Raw genomic sequence first — 16,228 nt, forward strand, 5'->3', positions numbered from 1 at the left:
GAGTATTTTGTGATGTTTTTTAACAAAATATGAAAAGGTTAAACAATAAAGATAATTTCTCACAGCCTTCTTTGCTCATATTTACCGAATATTGTTTGCTGTTATTAGTGTAGGGCACTGTAGGATTAAGATATATAAGAAAACATGACACACAGTATAAGGAAATGTTTATATGCTTCTAGTTCACTTGTAAATCAAACTATATTAAAGTTAGAAAATGTACTGATAGACTGCACTAATAGTGATTAATATAAATAAAGATAAATAATAGACAATGTTATATATTTGCAAAGAAAGGAGCACTTCATTTTTCACTAGTGCAGAATTACTAGGGTCTCTCTGAATTTAGTGGCTTACACTGTGACTTAGAGGACATCTTAATCCCCTCTTTGCAGTATGCTTTTGTAAGATAAAAAATTCCTTTTCTTATTTTGTAAAATAAGAAATAATGATCATAATAATAATGATGATGATGACGATGATGATAATAATAAAAACTCACCGGATCACCTCTCAGTCCTTTTTGTCCTTGAATACCTGGAATTCCTCGGACACCCTTCTTGCCCTTTAGCAGAATATATATCTTTAGTAGCCTAAACTTCCAAAACTAGACTAAACTAAACTAGACTTCCAAGCAGATTAAATAAACTATTCTCAAGTATTTTACCTAAAATTTAACATATTAAAGAGAGCAGAGCAGTGGATAAGAACTGTATATAATATATTAGATACATTAGAATTCTAATATCCAACAGTGAAAAATATTGAGCAAAATCATTACTGCGCTGCCTAGATCTCCTGGCTCTCCTGGGTATCCTGCTAATCCAGTAACACCCTAAAGAAAGAAGAGACAGAATATCTGTATCTCACAAATATTGTAAAGATATGTCATGCAAAATAATATACTACCCAATTGTCTAATGTTTAATAAGAAATGTTGTGTTACATTACATGTTCTCCATTTACTCCATCCAAACCATGTTCTCCATCTTCACCCTATCAAATATACCAGAAAATATGCGATAATATTCTGCTTCCTTGCTATGCAAGTACAACAAACTACTGTACGTAATGAAATCCAAACAGAATACAAATAAAGATGTGTATTCATTTACATATGTTTTACTTTGTCTGATTTCATCCAGTAAATCTCATTAAGCCTACATCAATATTCCTTTGGAAAATATGCCATAATATCAGCATGAATTTCTCATTCCAAGATACCAAGATCTCTCATTCCTGGTGAGCAGTGTTCAAAATCAGTGATGTGATACATCAGGGAGAAACTATCCCCCCATCATTATTATTCTTGTGATAGTGGACTTGCTGTCTACATTTGAGGTTTCAAGTTAAAAACTGTCAGAATGTAAAGAAACCCCCATTTCAATTTTCTCTTCAAATCCCTTCATGTTACATTTTAGATGGTCAAAATTACTTTTTAAAATATAGAAATCTGTATTTACATTGCACAGTAGCACAGGTAGATCCATGAGATCTGACATGAAACATTTTAATGGTTTGATGTGTAAACATAAATATGTCTGATGATTATGACATAAGTGGCATATTTCAGTACTTACTGTATCTCCCCTGTAGCCTCTACTACCCTGTGGAGAATTTTAAGGCAAGAATTTTGTAGGTAAAAAGAAGATATGAGCTTGTTTTAATTGCAATATGTAGTATGTACTGAGATTAACTACTGCTACCTTTAGACCTCTTTTCCCTTGGCAACCTGGATATCCTTGGGTTCCATTCAGACCTGGTGGCCCCCTCTCTCCCTGCAATACCACAATGAATTCAGTGTGGAAAATAAATAAATAGGATGCCTGCTTTGGGACACATTTTAAGTCATATGAACTGTGGCTCAAGCTATAGAACTGCTGTGAGTTTGAAATTTTCCGAAGATACATGTTAAACGATGGATCAATAATAGAGTCGTACAATTCCTCCTTCTTCTCCTGGAAATCCATGATGTCCATTCCTTCCAGGAAAGCCCTGTTAAGAAATAATAGACATGCAATTTAATGAAAGGTCATAATGCTTTGAAATGGTTACAATGCTTTGTACAGATTGTATCAAACAGTACATGATATATATGATATAATGTGATACCTTTGTCCCTGGAGGTCCTCGAGGTCCTCGCATCCCTTCATGACCAGAACATTTACACATCACATTACAGCACTCTCGTGAGGCAACAGTATCCTAGACAGTTACCAAAAGAAGAGAAATGGGCATATATATCCCCTTTATACACAAAGTAATTCTTTACATTATCTATTTTTTTTGCTTACTGCAAATCTGCTTAAATCTAACATTCAGTACATTGAATTTTATATCCTCCCAGCAAAGCAGTGGACTGTGTACTCACAGGAAGTTGTCCATTTATTGATGCGGTTTCATGACAGGTATGGGTTACCTCAGAGTTGAATCGAGTTACTTTGTAATATAATTGTTATAATAAGACATTAAGATATATTCTTTACCATGTGTTGTGGTGGAGTTATAAAATCCTTTTATTTGTATGTATGCTTTCTTGGCAAGAATTTTAATAATACATAAAATAAACCAAAATAAGCCTTTAATACATGAGAGCACTGCTTGATTCAATAGGTTTTGCTTTTGATATTAAGCTGATATTGTCAATATGAAAGCTAATCTTGATTCTGATTTGCACCTCAGCATTTAATATTGGATAGATATATTCACTCACAATCTGCTTCTGCAGAGCACTGGCCACATTTTGCATGCCAATCATAAGAGGCTCATTGGAGCCAAATCCTCGTCCAAATTCCAGCTTCTGTAGGTCTTTGGTGCTTTTGACTCCTTCCAGTGCTACTGTCATCAGTGCATGGACGCCTGTCATACAAATACAATAAGTAAAAGAACACTAGGGACACTGAGTACCACACTCAAAAGATCTAAATAATGTCCCCTTACCACTTTTCATGAGATTCTCTGAGGCAACCATGAGGCCATCAAAAGACACATCCAGGCCATCAGTGAAAATGATCACTACCTGAGCACATCAGCCAGTGAAGTTGAAGCATTTGGGTTTTTAAATCAATTTAAGGACGTAGCTCAAAATTAAAACATCAGTAATGCTACTATTTTTACACTTTGAAAGAACAAGATTGGTATGTAAGGTTTTCCAAATATCTCTCAACATGAAAGACTACAGAGTACTCAGTTTACATAATTAGACTAATGCTTCTCACCTTTATACCTGCTCCAGAGGCAGCAAACTTATCCTGAAAAGAGCGCAGAAGCTGGGTGTTAAAGGCCAGATCTTGAGTCTTATTATATCCCATCACTTTCTTCACTGTCCCTTCATTGTATTGCTCAAAGCTAATGTCATGCAGTATCTTGCCATCGCTAGAAACCAAACGGAACCCAATGTTGGTTTGCAGAACAGGCTGCTGGGGTAGGCAGCATAAGTTGTGCAGAGTGGAGATGTATCTGATAATCTCAGGCAAGTAGGCCTGCAGCTTATATTGGCCACTAAATAGTGACTTTGAGGTACCATGGGAGATATCAAATCCAATACCAATATCTACAGTGCAACCTGTAAAAAGAAGCAAATACTGTGTTAATTGAAGGCTGTATGTGTTTGATGTCAAAAGCTTATATGAAGTTTCATCACGTAATCAACAAATATGAGTCTTAATGATATTCAAATGCCACCACCTTTATATTCAGTTATATTAACAATGTTTGCCTTCTGTACTCACCCTCTTTTTGCTTTTGTGGTTGACTACAAATGCTATTGATCACCTCCTGTGTTGTTCTATTTAATTTGAGGTGGTCAAAATTGTCCACAAAAAACACCCTGTCAGGTGACCCAGCAATGTAGTTGAGTTGTGGGACTGAGATGTCACCTATTCCAATCACAAACATCTCAATCCCCCTGCCTCTCAATTTATCAGCTGCATCACTGACGTCATCATTTGATTCTCCATCAGTGATCAACAACAGGTTCTGTGAAATTCCATCCTGAATGCGGCTCCCTTTACTGCTGTGGAAGAACTCTTGAACTTGATTCAAAGCAGCTCCAATGTTTGTTCCATCTTTCATTTGCATGATGGTCTGAATGGCCCTCTTCACATCCCCTTCATCATCATATGCATTTAAGTAAAATTCCTTTCTGTAGTTTGAACTAAACTGAGCAACACCAACTCTAAAGAGGTCTTGTTTGATGCGAAGATTGTCAATGAGGCTAAGCATAAAATTGATCATGGTCTTCCAAGCCATCTGTTTAATACTTTCAGACCCGTCAATCAAAATGACCAAATCAGCTGCCTCTTTCTGACACTCTGAAAAACAGTGAAGTCAGACTTAATTCAGATGTTATTTAATGTGTTACTGGAATTTGGTACTCTATATGACAAATCATGCATATGGTACTCTGTATTATATATATATTCTGGTTGTTTTCAAACATTTGAAATTATTCAGACTTGAGTAGCAGCATCTAGCAACAGCTGCTGCTTAAATATGTGTGCTATTTTGTTTCAGTTAACCTTACACAGTTAAAATAGAAACTTAAAACTTAAAGTCTTATTTTTCAGTGCTGATATGGTAATATTATGCAATTACCTGGTTTTGTGTTGTTGCAGATTACACTGGAAATGTTTTGTTGCAGGGCCTTTAATGCTTCAAAGTCATCAACCAGGAAAACCTTGTTTTTGTCTTTTGTTATGGTTTCTAACTCGCTTGTTTTTGCATTGGCCACTCCAATGCCATAAACATTAACTCCATATTTTTGAAGCTTATTAGCAGCTTCGGGTAAATCATATGAGTCTGTGGCCTCACCGTCCGTGATGACAAACAGCATCTGTGGGACACCTTTTGCACCTCTCCCACCATTGGCTCCACTAAAGTAGTCCAGTGAGTAAAGTAGTGCCTTGGCTGTGTATGTGTTCCCACCAAGATGCTTTAGATTACTTATAGCATCCCGCACTTCTCGTTTACTATAGTACTGATTAAGAGGAAATTTGGTCTGAGGGGTGTCTGAGTAAAGAATAGTACCAAAACGGACACTGTCTTTTCCAACCTGTGTAGTGTTCACCACTGAGTTCATGAAAAACTTCATACTGTTAAAGCCATCATGGGTAATGCTGCTGGAATCATCCACTAAGAAGACAACATCTGCTACCTGTGATTTCTGGCAATCTAAAAAAAAAAAGAACCATGCAAAATCAGGACAAAATTTATAAGTAGAACATTTAAATAAATCTGTCATCTGTCAAACTGACTAGATATCATTTCTCTTACCATACTATAACATGTGGTTATTATACTGTATATAGCTATTTATTATATTCAGTATACCTATATATGAACAAGAAAGAAAGATAAAATATATCATGGTTTACAAGGAATATAAATGTCAGAGCTCTACTCTTGTCCGTAGAACAATAAACAGAACCAAATATCACATGCTCCCAGTTCTAAAAATTGTGCTGTTTTGCTGTGTCTGTGACTAACAGGCCATTGTCAGTCTTTTATCTCTACTGTTTCCTTTTAAGGCTGTATGATGACTAAACAAACATTGCTTTTATTTTACCATGGCCTATACACAGATCAGCCATAGCATTTAAACTAGTGAAAGGTGAAGTGAATAACATTGATTATTTCATTACAATGGCACCAGCCAGTGGGTGGGATATATTAGGCAGCAAGTCAGCTCTTGAAGTTCATGTGTTGGAAGCAAGAAAAATGGGCACTCCTAAGGATCTGATCGACTTTTATCAACTTGAAGGGAGAAAATTGTGATGACTAGATGACTGTGTCAGATCATCTACAAAATGGAAGGTCATGTGGGGTATTTCCAGTATGCAGTGGTTAGTACCTGCAAAAAGTGTCCAAAGAAAGACAAATGGTGAATTAACAACAGAGTTATTGGCGCCCAAGGCTCATTGATGTGCATGGGGAGCGAAGGCTAGCCTGTCTGGTCTAATTCCACAGAAGAGCTAACGTAGCACAAATTGCTGTAAAAGTTAATGCTGGCTATGATAGAAAGGTGTCAGAACACACCCCTGACCCCTGTCCACTGCCAAAAGAGCCTACAATGGGACGTGAGCATCAGAACTGGACCATGGAGCAATGGAAGAAGGTGGCCTGGTCTGATGAATCACAATTTTTTTTATATCATGTGGACAGCTGGGTGCATGTACACAGCTTACCTGGGAAGCTGGCAGAGAAAGTGTGATGCTCTGGGCAATGTTCTGCTGGGAACCTTGGGCTCTGGCATTCATGTTGATGTTACTTTGACACATACCACCTACCTAAACACTGTTGCAGACCAAGTACACACCTTCATGGCAACAGTATTCCCTAATGGCAGTGGCGTCTTTCAGCAGGATAATGCACCCTGCCACACTGCAAAAATTGTTCAGCAATGGTTTGAGGAACAAAGAGTTCAGATACCAAAGAACACCTTTAGAGGTCTTGTGGAGTCTGTGCTTCGATGGGCCAGAGCTGTTCTGGTGGGACCTACACAACATTAGGCAACGGGGACCAACTCAATATTAGGCAGGTGGTTTTAACGTTATAGCTGATCAGTGTATGTTCTCCCCATAGGCAACTAAAATATATCCACACTCTCAGAAAAATGTTCCATCTAGAACCCTATTTCAGTTTGTTCCTATTCCCGTAGGTTCTATGCAGTATCACTTTTAGAAAGCTAGACTTGTTAAGTGTCATATATCAAGGAGGTAACAGTGGACTACAGTTACCATCAGCCACTGCACTGCACTACATGTCACATGACCACCTGCACCTAATTCACGTTTATGTTAATGAGCACACTTATATATAGCCATTGTCTGCACTGTTTCTCTATCTTTCGTTTGTCTTAGACTTCTGTGTTCTATGTTACCATGTTTCTTGATCTTGTTAGTTTATGTTTAGTTTTGCCACAGTATTATGTCAAGTTGTCTTAGTGTCTTTGTTTTGTTGTTCATTTAATAAACTATTTTGAAATTGCTTCCGAACTCCAACCTTGAAACGTGACTAAGAATCTAAAGAGCTACTGAGAAACCCTTCTTCCTAAAAAGTAAAATTCAATTTGGTTTGTTAATTAGTTAGTTACACAAATTAAATAAAAGTTGTGAAAGAATGTTCATTGTGTGTCACAAGTGTGTACCAAAATTGCTGTTTACTTTCACTTTTACTGAAATTATATAAAAAATTAAAAAATTATATTTGTATGGCTCACCATCAACAGAAGTGCAGATCTTAAGTAAGATATCTTTATGTAGGAAGTCCAGTGAATCAAAATCTCTTTCCAGATAAACATTGTCCTGAGTTCCGCTGATCTCTCGCAGTTGTGTGCTGTTAGCATTAAGTACTCCTATGGAGTATATTGTAATGCCCTTGTTTCTGAGGGCTTGTGCAGGCTCAGCAACGGCATCCTGAGATTCACCATCCGTGATCACAATAAGGATCTGTGGAGTGCCGGGACGACCCCCTTCTGGTGGATCAAAGTACTCTGATAAAGTACTCAGTGCAGCCCCAGTCATAGTGCCACCGCCCAGCTGCTGCATTTTATTTATCTCCTGCTGTATCTGGAGCTTGTCAGAAAATTCTTTTAGGGGAAATTCAGCATTTGAGTCTGAGCTGAACTGCACTACTCCGACCCGTACACTATCCTTGCCAATTACAGACTTAGAAATTATGGTATTCATGAATTTCTTCATCTTTGAGAAGTCCTCAGGGTCAATGCTCCCTGAACCATCAACCAAAAAGATGATATCTGCCAACATGTCCTTGCAGGCTATGAAATAGAGAAATACTTGATAGTCAATATAATCCAGAAAGGCAATTTTTTTTTAATTAACATTCTAAATAAAACAATATATATTGTATATTTATGCATTTATTGAAAGGCTGAAATGTTTTTGAAAAAATTATGATTAAATGCACATTTGACACCCTTACCCTCATCTGAACAAATATCAGTAACGATTTCATTCTTGAGGGGTTTCAGTGCATCAAAGTTGGTGACAAAGTACATCCTCTTTGGGTCAGCTGCTATCTCAAGGAGCTCCTGCTCATTTGCATCTTTCACTCCAATGGCATAAATGGTCACCCCCTGTGCTCTCAGCTGTGCTGCTGGCTCTTTCACTTCATCCTGGGACTTTCCATCAGTAATGACAATGAGAATCTCTTGAACCTTAGTGCCACGAGTCTTTTCAGCCTCCTTAAAGAGTGGGCTCATGAAAGTCAAAGCCTGTCCTGTCTGTGTGCCTCCACCTATCTGCAGAATGCTGTCCACAGCTCTTTCAAGAGAGGCTCTGTCATTATACTCATTCAGTCTAAACTCTAGTGTTGGGTTACTTGCAAATTTCACCACACCCACACGGACCTGTTTTGGTCCAATAATAAACATGAGCAGAAACTCAAGAATGAACTTTTTCATGTCCTGAAAGTCTGATGGATAAATACTCCCAGAATGGTCAATTAGGAAATAGATGTCTGCTTCTTCTGTCTGGATACATCCTAAAATTGCAATTCAAAATGAATCCCAGCAGCTAAGCTTAACTCTTGTGATAATACTGCAATCCATTGTACTTGTAACACAACCTGACCTCTGACATGCAGAAGTGATTGATTCCAGATTTCACCTTACATCATTTTCTACTTCATAAAACATGAATTTATATATTGCTTTTGAGTTGTGAAAACGTGTTTTAACATCTTTCTAAGATTTGTGCCATAATTCCATTGTTTTCAGCCCAATTTTACTAATGTGACCATTGTGACAGAGACTAGCCATGAGTGACCTTGCTCTGGGCATCCATATTTTTCTGAGCTGAAGCACTGAAATTTGTTTGGATTAGAACCAAGGAAAATTGACTTGACACTTTCTGAGTTCTGAGTACAGTGGATTGCAAATTAGCTAAACTGTTATGATTTATCAGAGTGAAGGTACAATGTCTTACCTTGCTTTAAAGTGTATCTAACAGACTTGTCAACCGTTGAACGGACAACATTGTTACACAGAGTCTTCCTCAGTATTTTTTCCATTGTATTAAGCTTAGCAAAGCTCTCCACACTGAACACAAACCTATTGGAAGGATAAGATGCAATTTCTTTCAGCTGTTCCACATTATCTTTCGTAACTCCCAAGGCATAGACCTGGACTCCACTGCGCCTTAGCTGCATAGCCTGATATGTCACATTATCCAATGAGTCCCCCTCTGTTATGACCACAGCAATCTGCTGCACTCCTAAGGCATGTCGGCTGCCTGTTTCCTTGGTGAAGAGTTTCTCTCTTGCAAACTTAAGGGCCTTGCTAGTACTAGATTTCCCACCCCTAAAGGGCAAAAGTTTAATGTACTGCAGGATATCTTCTTTGTCATCAAAAGTGTTTAGGTAGAATTCATCTGTGGGTGTGTCACTGTACAGCACCATTCCCACCCGCACGCTGTCTGAGCCATCAATCTGCAATCCATTAATCATGCGGTGGAGAAAGTCACGGACCAGCCTGAAGTTTGAAACAGTGATGCTGTCCGACACATCCACAATAAACACTATATCAGCCAATGGAGCTGACTTGCAGTCTGTGATGCAAAAAGAGCAACACACACACACACACACACACACATACATATTTGTATATATATATATATATATATATATATATATATATATATATATATATATATATATATATATATGGTCAGTTACCAAACAGAGGTATAGACTTCCTACTTCCTGTTCTTTCCAAACACAGGGTCACAGCAAAATCCTTAGTGTGGAATTGACTTGCTGCATTTATTTATGTTTATACAACAGCTAGTTCTGAATGAATTAATTTGATTGGGAGAAGTGGCATTCCATGAGTGCTGATACATTTCTGCACTGGGACATTTCACTATTTGTATTAGGGTCATTCCATCTCAAGGGGTCCAATAATTACAAAAAAAACGTTGGTTTCTTAACCAATTTTAATTTTTCTAAATTATTTTTGAGTAATTACCTGTTTTACATGTATTGTCATTGCAAAACCAATGTTAAATTTTACTTGGTTTAACTGTGATGGCCATCTTTGTGTCATGCATAGAACAAATTTGGGTTATACAGCTGTTTATGGAAACCTCAATATCTTGGCTCAAGATGGTCCTAGCTACTTGGAACAAAAACTGATCTCTAGAGCACATTACATGGTACATATATAAACATTTTGCACATTCATGACAGAACTTAAGTGCAAATATAATGTTCAAGAGTGTTCACAGTTTCACTTTTAGGGATAAATTATAATGGGAAGAGTTCGAGTCTCAGTCTAAATTTTTATTTTTTTTTTGGGGGGGGGGGTATCTAGGTAAGTATAGTGTGCATGCAGAACATTTCAGGTTTGAGTCTTTAATATGGGGGTGAGAAAGTGCAATTGAAAAAAAAATTCTCCTCACTTTCATGTTGAATATCTCTGGTGGGGGACCAGACACAAACCTCTATAGTAGCATTCTGCTGTAAAAAATTTTTTTAGAAATAGAGCTAGGGCTAGTAGAAATCTGGGGAAAAACCTACTTTATTCATGCATTTTGAGAAATGAACAGATGTAATATAAGCCTAAAAAATAATAAAAATGAACAGTATTTTACAGTAATTATGTTTATGATTGATATACAATAGCTTATGCTTGTCATCGAGTTCTATGGCAACAGGGAAGCATGATGTATAACAGGGTTCTTCACATCTGCAGAATTTAGCTCTAACCTTCAAACTTACCTGTCTGTAATTTTCTATCAATCCTGAAGACCTTGGTTAGTTTGTTCAGGTGTGTTTGATTAGGGTTGGAGTTAAACTCTGCAGGACAGTGGACCTCAAGGTCCAGATTCGAAGAACCCTGAGATCAGTTTTTGTTCTAAGATCCATCCTGAGACGAGATATTGAGGTTTCCTTAAACAGCTGTATAACAAAAATTTGTTATGTGCCACGACACAAAGATGGTTGGCATAGTTAAACCAAGTAAAATATATATTTTTAAAAACCTGGTGGTTTTGCAATGCCAATACCTAGAGGTAATCATTAAAAAAATGGTTCAAGCACCCTGCATTGGACCACTTGAGATGGAATGGCCCATTACTCTGCTTGTCTGTGTTTGCTACATAAATGTCCAATTATAGCAATAGTTTGTTACATTGAAACCACAGACAGATATATTCAAAGGTGATATTTAGTACAACAGCCCTCTTGCTCAGCTGATACTACTTAATTAGTTTATGTCCAAATCCCTAAGCGTAAATAGTCTAATTTTACACTAGGGATTGTAATGTGCTACCTCCTATGTGTGTGTATAGTCTAAAGAATTTCATTAACAGTGGTGAAAAATGTATCTGACAATTTCACATTTCAACATTTTCTAAAGTGCTATAGGATGAACATTGATTAATTTTGGAAAAGTAAACTGTATTCTATAGAAAATAGCAGTTTACACCATAACTTTAATTGAGATGTAATTTTATCTGTAATTTTCATCTCATCCAAATATTTTGTCATTTTTAAAAATAAAGACAAACTGACCTCCAGTTACTTTGACCGTTTCCTTAGTTTCCATGAGAGTCTTCACATCTTGTGATATTTCTAAGGCATTTTTGTTTTTTGCACCATAGACAAAAGGAACACCCTGTGAGCCAGGTATGCTCTGTGGAGGAACACCACGTGGACCAAATGCTCCAGGTGCAGCAGGTGAAAACTCTAGGGTGTGTTCTGTTAGTTCTTTGCTGAAGTCAAAATTGACAAGAGTCACTTCCTCATTCTTTAATGCACGTACTGCTCTAAGTATATTGTCATCTGATTCTCCTTTGCTTATCACCAACAGGTACTGCTTATTGCCCTGAGCAATTCGGCTGCCTGCTTCAGTGTTGAGGAGGTGAGTTCGCACATAATCCATCGCCTTTCCAAGTTTGCGCTGCCCAGTACCTCTGGGTTTGAATTTGTGGATAAGTGCAAGTGCTTCAGTTTTAGTTTTGTACGCATCAAAACGAAATTCCACTGAGACCTCTTCACCAAACTGAGCCAAAGCCATCTGATTGGGTGTACTCCCCAAATTAAGTTGGTTAGTTAGGCGAGTTAGCAACTGGATGACCTTTTGGGTCTGTTCAATTGAGCTGTCAACCAACACAAACACATCTGCAAACTTTGGAGCCAGAGCTGAAAGAGATAACAGTATAACAGTGAAATAACTGGTTTCAGTAGTAGTGTACTGCAATATTATAATATATTATTAAAGTGTATAATGATTGGGAAGGTATATTTGAATAGGTGCGTACAACATTACCTTGCTGCTGGGCCTCCACAGAAATACATACTTTGTCTACTGCGCTGGTCCTTGCTTTCAGCAGCTCCTCGTAGTCAGTGAAACTCAGTACAAAACGCTGATATGGTTTGTTAGCAATGGACTGCAGGTCTGTAATGCTGGCTGCACCAACCCCAATGGCGAAGATTAACACCCCCTTTCTCCGTAGCTCCATGGCTGGAATCTTCATCTCATCAGTGGAACCACCGTCTGTGATCACCACAGCAATCTGAGGCACATTTTGATCGATCCGACTGCCAGCTGCTTTTGTGAAGTAATTATTTAGAATAAAGCTGAGAGCTTTTCCGGTTTCAGTGCCTCCTTTTAGGTAGGTGAGTTTGTCTACCTTCTCCAGCAGGTCATTCTTGCCTGTATACGCCGCCAACAGGAATTCTTGCTGAGGATCATTACTAAACTGTGCCACTCCTACTCTAAATTTATTAGGCTTAATATCAAGACCCTCTATGAAGGTGTGCAGGAACTGCTTCACCCTCAGGAAGTCTGCATCACCAATGCTACCAGAGCTATCCACAAGGAACACAATGTCAGCCAAATTAGCCTTGCACCCTAGAAATAAAAACACAAGAATACAACACACATTGTTTAGGTCATGAATTTTATAATTTAATTATTTAAACAGTTTATTTATTTAAACATATCACAAGACACCCACACTTTGTTAGTGTTGCTGTGTTTGACAGGGGAGAGTGTATGCCAACTTTCCCACCCAGAGAGCTGGCCAGTTTTGCTCCTGGCCACAGATGGCATTGTCAAGAATGCCATGATGTCTAGACAACAGGGTGAGCACTTTATTGGTTGCACATGGTATATGTGTAGGCATACCGTGATTAGTGGAATGCATTGTGGTGGCCACACTCAGTTGCATAATGTGTACCTTTGGTCACAATTTCAGGAGAACTCAATGGACTAAATGGCATGTGCCACAGCAAAATTGCAAGTCGACATTTAGCATTATAGTAGTGCATGACACATTTGATTGAATTTTTATTAATTTTGTTATTAATGTAACATTTTCTACTTTCCTCACTGCTTATATGCTAAAAGAAGGTGTTCTTTTATTTTCACAGGCAGTAGCAGATGCCTCATTGGCTAATCGATGTGTAAAAGAAGAGAACAACTAATGTGCAGTCGATTTAGGAAAGTAGTCCCCTTCACTTTTTTGCACACTTTATTGTATTATATATTTAATTTAAAATTTATTTGATTTACTTTTTTTGGTTACACACTGTAATCCATAATGAAAAGTGAAAAAAAAAAAATTCCCCAAAAGTAAAAAAAAAAAATCTCATTTAGTTAAGTATTCAGACCCTTGGTTAAAACACTCCAAACTGAGCCCAGGTGTATCCTGTTTTATCTGATTATCTTGAGAGTCTCTAGATTGTGACTTGAGTTCACCTGGGGCTAATTCAATTGATTGGACATTGTTTTAAAAGGCACATACCCATGTTATCTAATTGTGTCCAGACATAGATCTGGGCCTGGGTATAAAAACATTCTTTTAATGTTCCCAGGAACACAGAGGGTTCAATTGTTTTGAAATAGAGCAAGTCTGGAACCACCAGGGGTCTCATTTATCAAAGTGTGTATAGAACTAGTTCTAAATTTGTGAGTAAGAACCGCATATTATACGTATAATGAAATCAGCATTTATCACAACTGTGTATGCACAGCTGTACATGGTAGCAGTTGATAAATCCCACATGTTCTAAACTCCTCTGCTCATCCAAGGCCACACTCATTTTAATAAAGAAATGCCCACAAATCGGCATATATGTTAAACAATTTCCCTTAAAAAGAAAAAAACAAAGAAGGCTGCTTGTGGTCTTACATTTTGATAATGACATGGAGCATGTTAAAAGATCTTAAAAAAATAAAATAAATAAAAATAAAAAAAAAGTCAGCTTTCTTATAATGTGAAGCTATTGTTGAATGAAGTAGAGTAAAACAAAACAAAAAAAGATTATTTGGCACTTGTGGTTTGACTAAGGAATAAATGGGAAGTAGTATTTTAGGTTTTATGCCTACATGTGTATATTCTATTGCACCCAATTACATTGAGAAAAGCTTAGATGATGTGAAACTCCCCCAATATTTTTGGCTTATTATTAATGTATTATTTGGAAATGTAACGTATTGCAGAGTGAGCGATAAGGGTGCATATAAGAAAAAGGAATTAAAACTGTTGGGCAGAAATTGCAGGAGAATCCTAGTGAAGGGTGTGATGTAAAACACACAAAAAAACATATATTAAATGAATGCATCAGTCCTACCAACCTTTATGCATTTTGCATAGGGGCTTTGTATTTTAACATCAGAGTATGCTAGATTTCAGTCTTATTTTTTTCAAAATAGAAACAGCTGATGACCCTGTCAACATAAAATGATTGATCTTGGTAACTGGAGAATGTTTTGAGTTTATTAATGTAAAATAAAATCTATCAATGTATGCTCGCATTAGCTCAGATTAGACACGTATATAGTTAACATTAGTTAACTGTATTAATTAGGGATGCAAATTAAATTTTTAGGTGAAAAATGGTCAAAAATGGCACTATATGTCCCTGCTGAAAGAGAAAAATGACCAAAAATTTAGACCAGGAACAAACACAAGCAGTTTGTAAAAATATTATGATGAAAATGGTACTGTATGTTTTTTACTGTTTCCTGCATTTACTCCACCACCTCCACACACATACACAGACAGAGGGCAAGACTATGAATTATTCCTCTTGGGATTGGCAGGTTTGCTGTATTACAGGACTTACTGTCTTGTGAGCAAGCACAAACATCCATATGCATCCTCGCTCAGCGGAAATATTTTTTTTACGAGCCACACAACAGATTTTCAAATGGCGGAATGTGACCAAAAACAAAACACAATGCATATTAATTTCTTGTTGCCAGTTTGGTGACATATTGCTCTTTCAGCCATGTTTTCATTACTGACCAGTGCTCAATAGATTAGAATTAGTACCTCTTACAATTATTAAAATGAGGTCTCTAGTAAGAGATACATTTCCACAAAATAAAATGGTGGATGCCTAAGATATTTAGAATTGTAAATCAATTTAATTCAGTTAGATCAGTGGTTACTCCACCATGAGGGTCAAGGTTTGTTACTGTAAGACACTTGTATTTACAGTTTCTCATATGGTTAAAAGCCTATATAATTTCAGTTTGCACCCATATACTAGAAAGGTAAGTTAACCTCTAATCACTGGCCTAAATAATGCTTCTGTAAAACAACTGTATCAGCCATATGTCCAGAAATTGTACAAAACACTGAATGTATATTAAACATTAATGAAACTTGAATGAAGCAATTCCTGAATAAAGATAAATAAACTTCTTGAAAGAACATAACTGTGGTAACCCCAATCATTCTTATGTCAATGATTAATGATTAATTAGAAATTAATCTTGATTAGAGATTAAAAATTACAGTTGTTGTCAACAATATATCAGTAAATATTTTTTTTAATTTCATTTTGGTTGTTTTGTAATATTTGCCACATCCTTAAATTCCACTCATTTCAAAGCACACATCCATCCCTGACCTACTAATGGTTTGTCTATCTGTGAGAAACTGGCTACGTTACATGCATATCAATATTACGATATTATTCGGAATTTGTCAGTATTTTGATTAGTATTGAGTCATGTAAAGCCACAATCCAATTGCCTGATTCAGATTAAGACAATATTCTGATTCCTCAAATTCTGATTCCCAGCTCTGGAATATGCCTTTTTTAATCAGAAAGTTGTTGCATGTAATCAGCATATTCCGAAAATCCACTGAAAGGAGATACATGCGCATGCTCAGTTCACAAGGAATTGTGGGTGCAGATGTGTAGCTACAGTCTAGGTATTTAGGAATGGCAACTCAGGCATACTTACAAC

The 16,228-nt window shown here is 37.0% G+C and overlaps 1 protein-coding gene across 2 annotated transcripts in view; it reads right to left on the minus strand.

Moving 5' to 3' along the window:
- Nucleotides 1-16,228, minus strand: part of LOC108270926 (collagen alpha-6(VI) chain) — a 39,188-nt gene that overhangs the window by 17,348 nt on the left and 5,612 nt on the right. For both annotated transcript variants that reach the window (XM_017477952.3, XM_053683345.1), the window contains exons 4-20: nucleotides 12,290-12,874; nucleotides 11,533-12,162; nucleotides 8,946-9,566; nucleotides 7,942-8,502; nucleotides 7,220-7,777; nucleotides 4,597-5,172; nucleotides 3,732-4,313; nucleotides 3,219-3,565; nucleotides 2,941-3,019; nucleotides 2,714-2,859; nucleotides 2,113-2,205; nucleotides 1,942-1,995; nucleotides 1,707-1,778; nucleotides 1,581-1,607; nucleotides 952-996; nucleotides 782-835; nucleotides 503-565 (exon numbers count right to left, since the gene is read on the minus strand). In XM_017477952.3, the coding sequence (XP_017333441.2) occupies nucleotides 503-565; nucleotides 782-835; nucleotides 952-996; nucleotides 1,581-1,607; nucleotides 1,707-1,778; nucleotides 1,942-1,995; nucleotides 2,113-2,205; nucleotides 2,714-2,859; nucleotides 2,941-3,019; nucleotides 3,219-3,565; nucleotides 3,732-4,313; nucleotides 4,597-5,172; nucleotides 7,220-7,777; nucleotides 7,942-8,502; nucleotides 8,946-9,566; nucleotides 11,533-12,162; nucleotides 12,290-12,874 (5,093 nt within the window). The remainder of the gene's footprint in view (nucleotides 1-502; nucleotides 566-781; nucleotides 836-951; nucleotides 997-1,580; nucleotides 1,608-1,706; nucleotides 1,779-1,941; nucleotides 1,996-2,112; nucleotides 2,206-2,713; nucleotides 2,860-2,940; nucleotides 3,020-3,218; nucleotides 3,566-3,731; nucleotides 4,314-4,596; nucleotides 5,173-7,219; nucleotides 7,778-7,941; nucleotides 8,503-8,945; nucleotides 9,567-11,532; nucleotides 12,163-12,289; nucleotides 12,875-16,228) is intronic.

This window comes from Ictalurus punctatus, chromosome 1, assembly GCF_001660625.3.
Source record: "Ictalurus punctatus breed USDA103 chromosome 1, Coco_2.0, whole genome shotgun sequence".
Taxonomy (NCBI): domain Eukaryota; kingdom Metazoa; phylum Chordata; class Actinopteri; order Siluriformes; family Ictaluridae; genus Ictalurus; species Ictalurus punctatus.